At 37.0% G+C, this 16,368-nt stretch overlaps 1 protein-coding gene across 1 annotated transcript; it reads left to right on the forward strand.

Moving 5' to 3' along the window:
* Positions 1-1,708: 1,708 nt before the first annotated feature.
* Positions 1,709-9,387, forward strand: grk7b (G protein-coupled receptor kinase 7b). The gene is given in 5 exon segments (XM_052582722.1): positions 1,709-2,440; positions 3,390-3,525; positions 3,528-3,820; positions 6,860-7,131; positions 8,315-9,387. Coding segments are annotated over 5 exon segments (1,632 nt in total). The 5' UTR covers positions 1,709-1,840; the 3' UTR covers positions 8,646-9,387.
* Positions 9,388-16,368: the final 6,981 nt, after the last annotated feature.

Raw genomic sequence — 16,368 nt, forward strand, 5'->3', positions numbered from 1 at the left:
TGAGAATACTTGATTTCTCAACTATTCAACAGAAAAGAATAGAATCTTTATTGCTGCACACCAAATTTATTTTCACGTTAGACATGTTCACATGGAAATACTGCTCATGAGGTGCTTCCTGCGATGTATTGAAGGAGTTCATATGTTTGTTGGAAGCTTGTTAGCAATTATTTGATCTCACACATTTAGAAAATTAAGAAAAATGTTAGTGTTGTAAAGACGTTTATGTGCAGGCACATGTTCCTCTACAAAACTATTTTCCAGCATTTAAATTTTCATTACTCATTTTCAAAGTATCTTATAAATAAAAAAAACAGAAACATTGTCTCAAATCTTACCGTCTTAGAAAATGATGACAGCCGTCTGCCAGAAAGCCTCCTCTGAAATATGGCTGTGTGTTGTACAAAGCTGGGTTGAATGCAGCCAAGAGGACAGATTTTGTTATAATGTTTACACCTAATGAAGGCTTATTCTCACTTTATTCTCATTCCATGTGCTCGTATAATGAGCTTTAAACCTACTCTTGTAAGCTCCTGAAGTCTTTAGAGTCTCAAAGATCTGAAAACAACCATGACCTATCAGCTTATAACATCAAGTATTTCATTGTAATTAGTTGTTAAAGGGCTACTCCACCCCAAAATGACAATTTTGTCATTAATCACTTACCCCCATGTCAATCCAAACCTGTAAAACTATACTTGTCTTTGGAACACAATTTAAGATATTTTAGATAAAAACCAGAAGGCAAGTGACTGTCCTATTGACTGCCAAGTAAATTACACTGTCAAGGTTCAGAAAAGTATAAAAGATGTCATCAAAATAGTCCATCTGCCATCAGTGGTTCAACCCTAAAGTTACGAGAATACTTTTTGTATGCGAAGAAAACAAAAATAACGACTTTATTCAAAAGTTTGTCTCCTCATCTCTCCGCATCACCGTAGAGCCATTTTGGAGAATATCCGCTGAACGCAAACTGTGTAGGGTATTCTGTGCGGCTGTCACAGAAGAGTGTACACTGCTTGCATCCAGCAGATATTTTCTAAAATGGCGCTACGCTGATGCGAAGAGACAAAAAGGTGACGAATTGTTGAATCAAGAAATTATTTTTGTTTTCATTGTGTATAAAAAGTATTCTCGTCACTTCAAAATGTTCATTTAGGGTTGGAATATACTTTTAAGCCAAACCTAGCTATGGCTCAATTTAAAAAGACCACTAAAAAAAAATACTTTAAACTAGTGCTATTATTTCTCCAAGTGGTTTGACATATTTTCACCTGGCAGGCAATGGAGTGGGCATTAAGGTCGGTTCACACTTAATGACATGGTGAACTGGCACTGAAGGAAGGATTGATCTATATCTAGGGATCAGAATGTACCTTTCTGCTTGGGCTAGTAAGAAAGCCCTTAAGCATTAAAGAGGCACAGTTTTCACAAGCAATCACCGTTTTCTTTTTCTTCATAAACCTATCTAGTTCTGTTTATTTCCTTGAACTGAAGTTGATAGTAGAGGACTGAGCACACTAATTGCATTGTCTATCCCTTAACATTGTGGCTAATCATAGACCAAAGCCTCTTAACTAAAATACGGCATAAGTTCCTTTCCATGAGCAGTATCCACGAATTAGCATACAAAGACACGTACTTAAGAGAAAATCCCTTTTGAGGTTTTTAACTCTTACTGAGCAATTACATGAGTGGAACTGGGAAGACTCCGACATGAAGCTCTGAAGTCTCATTCATTTTGACTCATTATCATATCAGAGCTTCACCCTGCACTGCCTGTATCTCTTTATTTCTTGTTAATTTTTACCTGCAGTTGACCCTTCACCTTGCCATAGCCATGTGTGACATGGGTGGACTGGACAACCTGGTGGCCAACACAGCCTACCTGAAAGCACAGAGTCTAGATGACAAGGAGATGAGGAAACGAAGGCGTAGCCTAATTCTTCCCCAACTTGAGAATTGTACAGAGGTGCGTGCAACTATTCCCAAGGACTTTGAGGACATCTGTGAGCAGCAGCCCATTGGGAAAACATGCTTCCGACAGTTCCTTTTAGCCTCCAGTCCAGAATACCGAGCCGCGGCAGAGTTTCTGGATGAGTTGAATGACTGGAATTTGGCAGAGGCCGGTGCTAAAGACAAAGCCAGGCAGAATATCATTAATAAATTCTGCAAAGCTGACTCCAAGAGTTTCATGGCCTATCTGACAGAGGACATGGCGGAAAAGTGTAACGTTGTCTCTGAGAAGGACTTTCAGGAGGTGATGATGGGACAGGTTAAAGAAGCCACACAGGAGTTTCTAAGAGGAAAACCATTCATTGAGTATCAGACCAGCCCGTTCTTTGACAGATTTGTGCAATGGAAGCAATTTGAGAAGCAGTCCATCTCTGATAAATATTTCTATGAGTTCAGAACTTTGGGGAAAGGAGGATTTGGAGAGGTGAGTATTTGCACCACCTACCCAGTCACACAGAAATCTCTTAATAAACAAAAATTTGTTGTTGGTTGCCTTAGCTGTGGAGCATTGTATAATTGGAGTTGTCTCTGAATTATTGTTCAGTTTAACTATAGTAAATTACATTAATGTCTTCAGAATGTAGGTCTATTTTGGTTTTGTCACTTGCTTTCTGTAATTCTTTTGGTAAGGCAAACTATTGTGTTTTTGACTTTTTCGGTGGGCTAACATGCACTGATGTATTTTATAGAATAACTCATAGTGTCATTTTGTTGTCCTGTTATGCATGTTGCAAAATCTCTTATGAAGTAAGCCATTCACAGGTTGATTTTACCAACAGTGGCACCAGGAGTGTCGCTAGTAGGGGAAAAGGGACCAGAATTCCTAGCGACGGCCCTGAGCTGGAGTATCAAACATTGCACTGTTAGTTTCAGTGGAACAACATGGCAGCTTTTATAGCTTAACCTGTGGTGTGAGTTTGGGGCCAGACTATCTGTTTTTCCAGTCAGTGGAAGATAAAGTCACTACTTTTCCTATGCTATATAGGCAAAAATTCTACACTAAACTTCAAGACCAAACTAAACACAATATGCAATGTTTCAACTGAGTTGGACATCCTTTGATAAACAGTGAATACAAGTGCCAAATAGAATAAAAATCTCCTTGGAAGTAATGCAATCTGGGCACCTTTTACATAATGTTTAGTGCACATAATCAAAGGAATGGTCACTGCTTAGGCTATATCCCCTTTGAAAAAATACATTTATCTGAATAGATTTTCAAGTATGTACATTCTCACCGTTGCCCCATATTGAACAGCATATTGCAGCAAAAATATATTGCTTTGTACAAAATGTAAAATTCTGCTCAAATCTAGCCCATATTCCCATTTCAAAACAGTAATGTTCCTCTTCTGAATGAAAAAATTCTCTAGGTGTGTGCTGTTCAGGTCAAACACACGGGCCACATGTATGCCTGCAAGAAGCTAGACAAGAAACGTTTGAAGAAAAAAGGAGGTGAAAAGATGGCTCTGCTGGAGAAAAAAATCTTGGAGAAGGTAAACAGCCTGTTTACCTGGCCTACGCGTTTGACACGACAACCCACCTGTGTTTGGTCATGACTCTGATGAATGGAGGGGATCTGAAGTACCACATCTACCACACTGGAGAGATTGGCATTGGGATGGAGCGCATCATTCACTACACAGCTCAAATCATCACTGGTATCCTGCACCTTCATGCCATGGATATTGTGTATCGGGACATGAAGCCAGAGAATGTCCTACTGGACAGTCAAGGCCAGTGCAGGTTGTCAGACTTGGGTCTAGCTGTGGAGCTACCAAACGGGAAAACCATCACTCAAAAGGTAAGAACAGTGACATAAGACAAGCCTTTATGATGTTAACGAAGATGTTTTAGTAGACTGGTGGGTAACAATCGGGGCTGGTATATTAAAACTTTGAAGTCTAAATCCAATAAATACCCAGTATGTGGGCACTGGACAAGGTCTGAACAACCCCCTGAACAACCTAGACAACTGCTGAACACCTGAGTCCCAAAAAGACCCAATATTACCCCCAATCATAAATGTGTGTATTTACTAATACCTCACAAGATATTGACTCTTACTGATAACCCTAAAGCAGGTATAGCTAACTTCGCTCCTAGAAATCCTAGATCTCTAGAAATCGTACTTTTTTTAATTAAGTAATTTCACAATTACAATTACAAAAAATAAAAATAAAATAAATAATATTACGTTCTATATAGTATTAATTTATGTAGTACTGTATGTACTGTATCGGCACATGGTCACGTGACGTACCAGCGTCAGTTGCGTCATGTCACTACCATTCAAAGATCCTTTCCCGTGGTCTCATGGGATCCCATCGAATGCACACTTCAGAATTACACCGGAGGTAGTCCGATTTTTGTCACAAAAGTTTTTTGTTTTTCGCCTACAGGGAAGTATGCAATTTCAGAAGCAGCCATAGATGCAAGCCGTCCAACCCTTCTTTAACATACCTGCCTGTCATTTTCAAGTAACCCTTAACAGATTGATTAGCTGGTTCAGGTGTGTTTATTTGAAGTTTGAGCTGAGCTCTTCATGATGGTAGCTGTCTAAGAGCTGGGTTGTCTACCCATGTCTTAAAGCAATATTTCCCAACCACAGCAATGTAGCTCCTAACATCTGGCCTCAGTTATACCAGTTATACTAAACATTTTAAAGGGTTCCTTTATCTCATCCATCTATGAAGTCTCTATTGAGCTGATTAGTTAAATTAGGTGTGTTTAATAAGGAACAGTTTGAAAATGTGTAGGTTATGTCCAAAATTACATACTCCACATCATGCTATATGGTCACGAAAAGACTAGGTGCATGCATGGCAGATTGCAAAATTACAAAATCAATATGAATTGCAGAATAATGGTTTGAGAGTATATTATAGCTTCCTGGTTTCAGTAGCTAGACACCATAGTACTACTGCAATACGTATTTCCACAGATACAGACCATTGGAGCATCTCTATAGAAACATGCCCAAACTGTATTTTATTTTAACAATTAATAGTATGAGATACTTCTTAAGTATCTACCAAATGTTCAGTATCATTTTAACTGTATCAGCTCTCCTGGATAATGTCATGGATAATACCTTAGAATGGTTCTAATACTTCCAACAATTAAAGGGATATGTTCACCCAGAAATGAAAATTACCTCATGATTTGCTCACCCTTGAGCCATCTTAGATGTATTTGACTTATTTCTTTCAGACGAATACAATCAGAGTTATATAAAAAATGTCCTGGCTCATCCGAACTTTATGATGACAAAACTTTGTTCATGTCGGAGAATTTCAATATAAACCAAGAGAAGAATGGTTTTTCTTTGCTTTAAATGAAACTTGGTTCTCGCGAGACTAGTATATTCTTACCGGAGCTTATTCTACCCACATCATCCACTATAATATCATTCTCTTGTGAAAGCATGTGTGACAATTTGCAGAACATAAAAATCACAATTTAGTAAGTTTTAATCACTGTTGGTCATCGTACTTTAAAAAAGTAATTAGTTACAGTTACAAATTACTTCTCTGAGCTAGTAACTCAGTTACCACATTGTAAAAGTAATTAGTTACTCAGCAAAGTAGACAACCTCTGAAAATTAGCAAAACATATTCTTAAATAGACGCTGTCTTTATAAATAAACCGCATATTTGAGTTTAAAACAACTACATTCTCGCATGAAATACTTTTAAAACTAGATTTATTCGCGCAAGTCGTGTCTGGTGTGAACACAGCATTAAATATTCAGTACAGTATCATGTTAGCATGTGTTGTTGTCGGGTGTTTCATAAGATTTGAGTTGCTTGAGGCAGACGTGGATAAAGTCTTTTTTCATGGGCATACCGTGCATGTTACAGAAAAATTCTCGCCTTTAATTCCCAGTACTTCCAGTTCGTAAACGCCATTATCGCTGATGCCGTCTTGTGTTTAGTGGTTGTCAGAGCGTGCAGTGAGACAGCGTAAGCAGGGCACCGCCCACCCAGCCAATCATCATCGGATTTATTCAACCAAGCTGTAACGCAACACCTTACATTCCCAGTTACGATAACGGCGTTGCAATGACAGGAAAAGTAATTCATTAGATTACTCCGTTACTGAAAATTTTACTCATTTAACTGGTTTTAATTAAGGGCATTTTTCTTACACAAACACATTATTAATTTCAGAACGCCTTTTTTAACCCCCTGGATCCAGGTGGAGTACTTTACATGATCTATGCATACAGTTTTTTGCCCTTAAAAAAACCATTTACTGCCATTATAAAGTTTGGAAGAACCAGGACATATTTATAATAAATAACTCCAATTGTGTTCCTCTGAAAGAAGAAAGTCATATATATCTAGGGTGGCTTGAGGGTGAGCAAATCATGGGGTAATTTTAATTTCTGGGTGAACTATCCCTTTAACTTGTTTTTCAAAATGAGTGTCAAAATGAGAAAAATCGGAGCTCTACCAAGAAAATGTTGACTTTTTAATTGTTAACTAATATTTCAGACAGCCAGGGGTACCACAAGACCTTAAATAAGTCCTCACTAATGCTAATCACAGTAATTTGCAAAGCTGGCATTGATCTAAGTTGGAATAGCACACCATTCTTCAAAAGAGTAGTGTGCCTCAAAGCGTTTGACTTGAGTCCCTGGAGACACATACTGGTGAAATAGCGAGATTTGTGTTTGACTTGTCTCAGGAATCTCTTCTGAAATGGGATTTTAGTGAGGATGGTGAAAAGGTCAAAGAGTTTGTGCCATGATAGATGTCTTTAAATATGATTTGAAATGCTTGTTCAGGTGGCTTCAAGAAGGCTGAATGATTTTCTCTTGTTGTCTTTTCCATCGTAGGCTGGCACCAAAGGGTACATGGCGCCAGAGATCCTGAAGCAGGAACCGTATCGTACGTCAGTGGACTGGTGGGCCTTGGGCTGTAGCATCTATGAGATGGTGGCCGGCCGGCTGCCTTTTAGAGGTTACAAAGAGAAGGTTACTAAAGAAGAGATAGTAAGGAGAACTCTTGAAGATGAGTGCAAATTTGAACACAAAAATTTTGACGCCCCCTCGAAGGACATCATCAGTCTTTTTCTGAAAAAGAACATTGAAGAGCGCCTTGGCTGCAAGTAAGTGGCAGCATTTGTGTGTTTCATGGCAAGAGGACACTGTTTCCACTCCAGGTCATTATTAGGACTTGGTCAGTCCAACTCTGCCCTCTGCATGCCAACATAGGAACAGAAGCTTTACTCTGTCAGCAAAATAAAGCCAGTGTGGTAGCAAATCGAAAAACAGACCATTTCTGTCAGCCTTTCTTCACTGAGAGCACTGGCAGTGGGTTTGGAGCCTCAGCACTGGGTTTGGATAGCGCAAAGTATGAATGTTAAAACATGATATCTTTGGGTCTTTCATTCTGTGGGTGAAGACACCAACAGATTCAATACCAGCTTCATTGCTCATAGGATTAAATTACATATTAACATATAATACTATTCTCAAAGTCAGATGCTGAAACCATTTCAACCCATTAAAATTTTATTTTAATTCTATTAAAGGAACCGTTTCACCCAAAAGTGAACATTCTGTCACTATCCACCCTTATGTTGATCCAAACCTGTGTGCTGTTATTTTTTCCATGGTACATATAATGAGAACTTTTTAAAAGATTTTTTGTGCAGCTTCTGTCACATTTGTCAAGAATGGCCAAAAACATCATAAAATCACCATATGAATTGAGTATGACTTATGCACTTTCCGCTTTTAGTTTTCTTAGTTTTTTGTGAGGAAACGAAATAAAAAATGTAAGCTATTGATAGTCTTTAGCTCTCAAGTCCAGTACTGTGCTGAAGGCCCACTAGGTTTGATTTCAAGGCATTTAGACAGAAGACCTGCAAAGAACTATGATGTTTAATTTATCGACGTCCAACTTGCAGAACTGGTGCATTTGAATTGAAAGCTGTGACATAGGCAAAGAGTGCCAGAATGTTATGATACTGGTCTGTTTATCATGATGCTGTTGTCCTTCAAAAGACTCCTACTTAGTTAAGTTCCAAGAGAAGGAAAAAAGAAGAAAGCAAAAAAGTTTTTAGAACATCTCAAATTTGGACATCCTCAAAATGTGGAAACAAAGTTAACATTATTTAATGGAAACTTTGGCAAATGTTTTTAAATACGGAATGCGTCATGCAGTTTTGTTGGGATGTAACAGTAAGTAAATATGGCTGAATTATTCCTTTAAGTAAATGTTAGTAAATGTCATGCATATATTTAATCATAACTGTTTTTTTGTTTTGTTTTGTTTTTTGCCCTTAGGGATGACCCTCGGAAACATGAGTTCTTTAAATCCATCAACATCCCTCGACTAGAGGCAGGGCTTATTGCACCTCCATGGGTGCCCAAACCCAATGTTGTGTACGCTAAAGACACGGGTGACATTCGGGACTTCTCTGAGGTTAAAGGGGTTGAATTTGATTCCAATGATAATACGTTTTTTAAAGAATTCAGCACAGGAGCAGTGCCAATTCCATGGCAACAGGAGATGATTGACAGCGGACTCTTTGCTGAGCTTAACGACCCAAACAGGAAGAAAGTGGGACTGGATGATGATTATGAGCAAAAATCCAAATCTTGCACTCTTCTGTGAAAGAACAAGAACATCTTGCGCAACAAAAAAACTGTTTTTTATTATTATTTATTTATTTGCTTATTTACATATTATTTTGTCCTATTGTTTTTCGATTTTCAGAGATTTTTCCATATAATCACATTTTTGAAGGATCTTATAGTGACTGTACTTTGATGGGTTATTGCTATAATAATAAATAATATTATTTTAGTATTAACGTCTTTTAATGAGCATTTATATGGAAAATAAATTGTTCCGTTGACGGGTTGATGCATCTGTACAGTCATATGCTGTTTCCTGATCAGTCATTCTGTCATCATTTACTCACGCTCATCTTGTTCCAAACCTGTATGGATTTCTTTCTTCTGTTGGAAAGAAAAACAAAAAGTTGCTGGTTGCCATGGACTTCCATAGTATGGTGTGAAAATATGAAGTCATAGGCTTCCAGCATCTGTTTTGTATCTAACATTCTTCAAAATATCTTCTTTTGTGTCAATCAGAAGTCGTCAATGGCTACTAGCAACTGTTTTGTAACTAAAAATCTCCAAAATATCTTATTTTGTTTTTAATAGGTTTGGAACGACATAAGGTTTTCCCTCTAAATGCTGTTAGTTGTAATAAGGTCCCTCTAATAATAAACCATCCGTTAAAACAATGTCAGAACTCATTAGAATGTCTTGCCACTGGCATGCATGGCTGACAAACTTGTTAAACAGACACCATTTCCAAACTCTCCTCAAGCTGCAAAATCTACTGACTACTATATATGACCAGCAGAGGGCACTGCTCACAATGAGATACTGCTTTTTTAGGCGGGAAGACGATTTATGAGGTAGGGCATTGACAAACCAAGTCATGCAGAAAGTTTATCCTTTTCAAAGGAAGAGCATTTTTATTAGATTATCTCAAATCATGTTCTTGTCATGGGGTATTATTAATGAAATATGATGAAGAACGGGGTCAGGCACAACATGGGAAAGAGAGGCTTGTGGGTTTGGACAGGCTGCAGATATTTGGCCAGACACCTCAGCTGTGTGATAAACAAGCTCTCCTGAGGCGGGTGGAAATCTCTGGGCGCGGCGCGGCCGGTCAGGCACTGTCTCAGACCCGCTGCTCTGCACCCCGCGCCACATGCTACAGTGTTTTGTCCACATCTAGTGAGCAGTGACTAAAATAACCAGTGGTTTCATTAAGAAAACAAGCCCGTCTGTTTGTATTATGTACATAGGTTGACGTTATTAAACGTGAATATTTTTATGCTGCTTTGCTCTTCATCAACCCACAGACTGTTCCGTTATTGGAATGTTTTTGCCTGAATGTGTCTGGGTCTCTTTCAGACTATTTTAAAGGAGGATTTGGCTTAAAGTGAGCAGAATTCAGAAATGGAAAACTGGGGATATTTTCTATTTCAGTGGTCAGAATATTACGGAAACAAATCACTTGTTATTAACTATAAATGAAAAACTGAGACAGTTTTGTATGTTTTTTTTCATAACCTTATTATAACTAATCTTGTTATTTTACGTTTGTGCTTTTCAAAGTGGTAGCCTGTATAAACAAAGCCACTTAAAGGCACTTATTAAAAAACTTCTTTAACTTTGACTTCTTTAGCTGATCAGCCTAAATGGGAGATCAGCTGAACACCAGCTTGGTCAGACTGGGAGACCACCTTAAACCAGTTATGTCAAGCTTAAGACCATGCTAACCAGCATAGGCTGGTTTTAGCTCTTTTCTTTTAAGGAAGTAGCCAAAAAAAATCTAAAACTAGCCTGCTTTATCAGCTACAATCAGGCTTGAAGATCAACTAAAACTATTCAGCCAGTATTTTATTTATTTATTCATTCATTTACCAGCAAGAGCTATCAAATTCATGGTATCTGCAAACAGTGGATGAAAACCGGGAGCCTTGTGACTGTCCTAAGTAAATTTCACCGTCAAGGAATGTTAAACTATGAAAGACATTGTCAGAATAGTCCATCTGAAATCAGTGGTTCAAATGGCAAGAATACATTTTTATACGTAAAGAAAACAAAATAACAACTTTATTCAACAATATGTCTCATCTGTGTCTCTCCGGATCACCATTGCGCCATTTTGGAGAATATTCGCAGTGTACGGTCTTCTGTGTCGCTCGCAACACAAGGATACGTTATCTACATGCATTTACACTTTGATTTAAATGAAAACAGCGTATCCTTGTGGCACAGTTGACACAAAATAGCGTAGGCTGCCTGCATTCAGCTCATATTCTCCTAAATGATGTTACGGTGATGCAGAGAGAGTTGTTTTATTCAACAAATCGTAAATCGCATATAAAAAGTATTCTTGTCGCTTCATTACATTATGGTTGAACCACTGATGGCAGATGGACTGCTCTGATGATGTCTTTCATACTTTACATTGACATACTTACATGATAAACATACTAACAATATTACTTACGTTTAACCTTGCGTGTGACTACATAGAAACTGATAACAGTGTCTTTGATAACTGATGATAATAGTGCTTCATTGCTGTTGGTTGCTCTGGTAATTGCTTTGGTAACCAATTTTGTTGGTTTGACCTATTTGGAGTGCATTTGTGGGATGTTTTGAACTGGCACGTTTCTGGGGACAATTTTGGGACTTTCCCTGAAAAACTGTTATGTCTGGTCACCCTATTGTGAGTTCAACAGAAGTAAAGCTTTGTGGACAGCATCTGTAACATGCTGTTGATTACCAAATAATTTATTCTCATCCCTCAGCTAAATTTGGCATGTAATATATGGTGCTATTATCATCCAATCCTCCCCTCATTTTTTTTTTCTTCTATCATGCGAAGAGACCGTCATGGGCAGATGCTTATCCTATTTCTACACTGCAGACAAGGACAGCAGCTGGAGGACAGTCGAACTTCACAGCTCAAATAACACACATTTTTTGTATTAAATAATTAATATAAGCACTCGAACAAAAGCTTGAGCTCCAAATTGCTGCTTTTAACCAGCTGTTTAACAGTTTTTTGTTTGTTTTTTGCATACCAATCTGCCATCTAGAATTTAAATGTCTTGGTGTTAAACTGGCATGTACACAAGTATGCTTCATATAATTGAGGACACTCTCTTCAGAGCTTATTGACATTTGTCCAGAGGACTTTTATATGGTGTCAACACCTCTTACGAATGATCTTGTCTGGTATAATACTAGCGCATTTATAGCAAGCGATCTTGCTTTTGAATACAATAGGCATACTTGCTTAGAGAATTTTGCTTGTGTTGGACTAATTTGCAGCTCTTAAGTGTTTAGTGGTGGATATTAAGCTGTTTTATCCAAACCGCCAGCTGAAGGCCTCATCTTTTGGTATCTTCTTTTACACTGAAATTATTAGGTTCAGATTTCACCTCAGCGGCACAGCCAGTGCTCTCTAATCTCATTTAACAAGCTGACATATGGCTGCTAACACAATACTCTCATGAAACCCTCCACTTCAGCCTCCTGCTTCACACTTTAACAGACTGCGGTCGGCCCTATAACATTTCAGAGGGCTTAATGTCATTTTCAGTGTGCTTGTACATATGCATAGGCCGGAACAGGTTTAGTCACTTGCATTTTACAATGATTGAATGTAGGACTAAGGCAACCATCACTGTTACTATTACATGAGGTGTTTTTCGTGACCCCTAAGCCAGATATTAAACTTCCACATGTGACTCATCTTAAAATCATCATCTAGTCTTAAAATGAAGAAGCCAAAGGGTTCCAAGATATATCAAGCGACCAGAATATTAATAATAATATACTTGTGGGTGGACTCTTTTGACTTGGACCAGTAAGTCAACATTCTAGCAACCACACAGTGCACCCTAGCAACCTCATGGCAAAGTACTGGAAAACACAACTCCCTAGCATTAGCGGTGAGTTTGTATAGGCAAGCAACTCTTAGTGAATTTTTATTTTTTTATTTTTTTTATTTTGCACATTCAAAACTAATGTTAAACCAATCCAAATGTATATATTATATTAAATTATATTATATTATATTAAATTATATTATATTATATTATATTATATTATATTATATTATATTATATTATATTATATTATATTATATTATATTTAGTGCTGTCAAACAATTAATCACAATTATTCACATCCAAAATAAAAGTTTGTGTTTGCATAATAAATGTGTTTTTTCTGTTTGTGTTTATGTATATATAAATGCACACACATAAAATATATATTTTGAAAATATTTACATGTCTATAATGTAAACAAAAGTTTTTCTTTTGGATGTGATTAATTGAGATTAATCATTTAACAGCACAAGTTATTATATTATATTATATTATATTATATTATATTATATTATATTATATTATATTATATTATATTATATTATATTATATTATATATTTTTCTGTGGATTGTAGTTCTTCTTACTCTAATCTTGGTGCAAAAAAGGAAAGCTAAATTAACATGTATTAAAGAAATGTTAATCAATAATTAATTTGAATGTATTAATGAATTAATATTAAAAATGACTTAATATTAAGCTAGATTAGAAAATCATTGTTCAGTGTAAATTCATGATAACTGCAAAATAATATTGAGAAAAAGAAAACTTTCAAGCATTTGTTGTAGGTAACTAATGTTATTTAATGGAATCATATTATAAAGTGTTACCAAAACATTTGTTACTTAAAATAAAATAAAATATCTAAACATTAATTAAATTTGTCAAGAAAATTAATTTCAGCCATTTCAGCTTATATCATGTCAGTGATTTCCAAATGTTTGAATGATGCTACACTAAAAGTATAGTTTATTTTTATAGTGCACTAGTAATGAGAGATCATACACAATAGGTTAACTTTTTAATGCTGGCATGCACTGAGAGATTAGTTTTTGATTAGGGTTAGTGAGGTCATTCCCTGTGAAGTGTGCTAGAAGACAAGAGTGCTGAGATCCACACTTGTTTAGGAAACCCAAGATGCTCCATGATTGCTGCTCTACACCACATATCCAGAGAGACATCTGCGGCTGCCGCAGTGACAGCTGGAACTCCACAGAAGATCTCTGAACATGTTTTTCCCAGGCTGGTTTGTCAGTGTGAAACTCAGATACTCTTACAAAGACCGTCTCTTGATCCTTAATGGAAATTGTTGATCAAGTCGCTCAAAGAAAGCCGCCATCCTATTCGGAAAACACACACCCCCTCAAACACACATTCACACCTACTTCTATAGACACTAAATATTTACTGTCTCAGCACACACTCTCAAATGTGAAAAAACCATAAACACATGCACACTTTTAGCGCTTGTGCGGGCAGTTGGTGTGCGAGATCAAAGTGACAGGGACGGCAATTTGGAAGTCATGGCTGAGACATGATCTGGCTTCGCTTCACAGCGTGGAAGAGTGTAAAAATTCTTCAGCTGATAACTCGACTTTCTCCACTCGTGTGTGTTCAAGTGAGTGTCCCAAGCGCCGAGGAGGCATTTTGGGAAATAGCGAACCGCTGATTATGACTTTACACGTCAATGATAAACAAGGTTGATGAAAAGATATTTCGGCTTTTAAAGGTGTCTTGTTGCAAAGTAGAATCCTTGTGAACTTAAAACAACTGCGGTTAGGATTAGGGTTTGGTTTAGGGATAGCTTCTTGTTAATATGCATTATTTTCTGTTATTACTATGTAGTAAGTACATGCAATATATGTAACATGGACTCAGCCAGTAATTCTTTGAAAAAATCTAGTTTAATATTATTCGCCAAGGTCAAATATACTCTTACAAGGTTTTTTTTTGTTAGTTTGTTTGTTTTTTTACCTACATCAGTGTTATTTGCCGAAAATTGTTAACACGGTCTCTGAGACACAATCAAAACATTATGTTATATATATATATATATATATATATATATATATATATATAATAGAAGAGAAGAGAAGAGAAGAGAAGAGAAGAGAAGAGAAGAGAAGAGAAGAGAAGAGAAGAGATCAGATCTCATGTCTGGTTGTCAAGGTTCTTCATACTGCTGAGCGTAGCATTTATTTGTCTGTGTTTGACCGTATTTAGTAGCCCCCATTACTTGAATTCTTAACATTTCCACAAATAAGTGAATTCCATAGAGTAGGCCAAAGGAAACACAAACCTAAAACACTGGCATGTTTCTCTCTCATTCTCCCCTTCTCTCATAATGCGCGCATTTGTCATGTCCCAGTATTATAATAAAAAAATAAATGTAGCTTATCGAATTCAGCTCTATCCATAAACACCATAAAGACCACCAGAACCACTGACCGCTATTGTCATTTTACAACTACTGCAAACCAAAGTCAACAAGCCTTTTTTTATTATTTATTCCTGTTTACTTTAAGAAGGTTGAGTATTAAGCATAATTTGATGAGTTTTATAAGGACAGATACATCTAGAAGATAGATGCTTTCATTGTTTCTGAGGTCAGACTGTTTACGTCAGTTAAAAATATTCCAGGACGGTTAGTTCAACTTTGGTTTTATCTATAACCAGTGGTGAAGTCTTGGAACAACCTGGATAATATTTTCTTTCTATTTCTGCCTGTGTCTATTTGTTTGTCTTCTAATTCCTGTTTTTGCTTTGTATGTTTTGTATATACAGTTGCCTACTGCCATGGGGTTCTCAGCAAATATACAAATAAAATACATTTTATGAGCATGTCAGCAAACCTTACGATGAAAAGTCATTCGGCTGAACATTTCAACAGATGCCTTGGAATAAGATCAATCACTTTGTTTTCTGCACTAATTATAATGAACATGCAAAAAAAAAACTGTACATGCAGATAATTGTTACAAAAGGGTGTAGTGCTAAACGAAAGACAAAGTGCTTGAGGAGGATCTGGAACCAATGAGGAGTTTACTGACGACGAAGAAGAATACAGACAATATACTAGATTACATTCAGCATTAACATACAGATGCACATTCATAGACACATTTACACATTTAATCACGGACAAGGAGGAACTGAACAGAACGGGTATTTGAACACACAGAAGGAAATGAGGGAACTGGAGACAGGTGGGGAATAATCAATTAACCTAAACTAGAACAGGAAGACCAAATAAGGAAACAGAAAGTTCATAATCATAACAATAATATATTCATTAAATAAATAGGCTACTCAAGTCTACTTAAAAGTGCTTCTTTTTCATAAGCGTTATTCCTCATTGGTATGGACTACTGAGTGAATAAGAGCTGTTCTCAGAGCAAGGGGGTCCCGCTGATGTGCTCTATGGTATAACTTACCTCATAAAAATGTTGTCCTGGGCCCCAAGATTTTAAGCGATCACCCTAATGGGAATATATTCCGCAAACCTCGAACAATAATTACACTCTGCTGCACGCTGTCAGACCAAACATAGAAATATCATTGCATGTGCAAATTTACTTAAACTGCAATTTCCCGCTTTTGTGGTGCAGAGGTTTGGCCCCAGACATCTTTGCATGAGACCTAGGAAGCGAGGGAGTGAAAAGAGAGAAAGATGGAAAGAGAAACATGGACAAGGTAATCAAACTCTGATCATGAAGCTCTTAATGTATTCACTTTCAGTGATGTCATTCGGTGAGTTGGCACAGTGGTGATCTGGAAACGTCCCAAAACCATTCGTTTCACTGCTGCCATCTGTCTCTCTGTCCGATTGCAATTTATTGTTTATTATCTCAGTGTAATTTATTGCTTCATTATTAGATTTAATGCACTGTAATATATCTCCTCAGAC

This window comes from Carassius gibelio, chromosome B18 (genome assembly GCF_023724105.1).
Source record: "Carassius gibelio isolate Cgi1373 ecotype wild population from Czech Republic chromosome B18, carGib1.2-hapl.c, whole genome shotgun sequence".
In the NCBI taxonomy this organism is placed as follows: Eukaryota; Metazoa; Chordata; class Actinopteri; order Cypriniformes; family Cyprinidae; genus Carassius; species Carassius gibelio.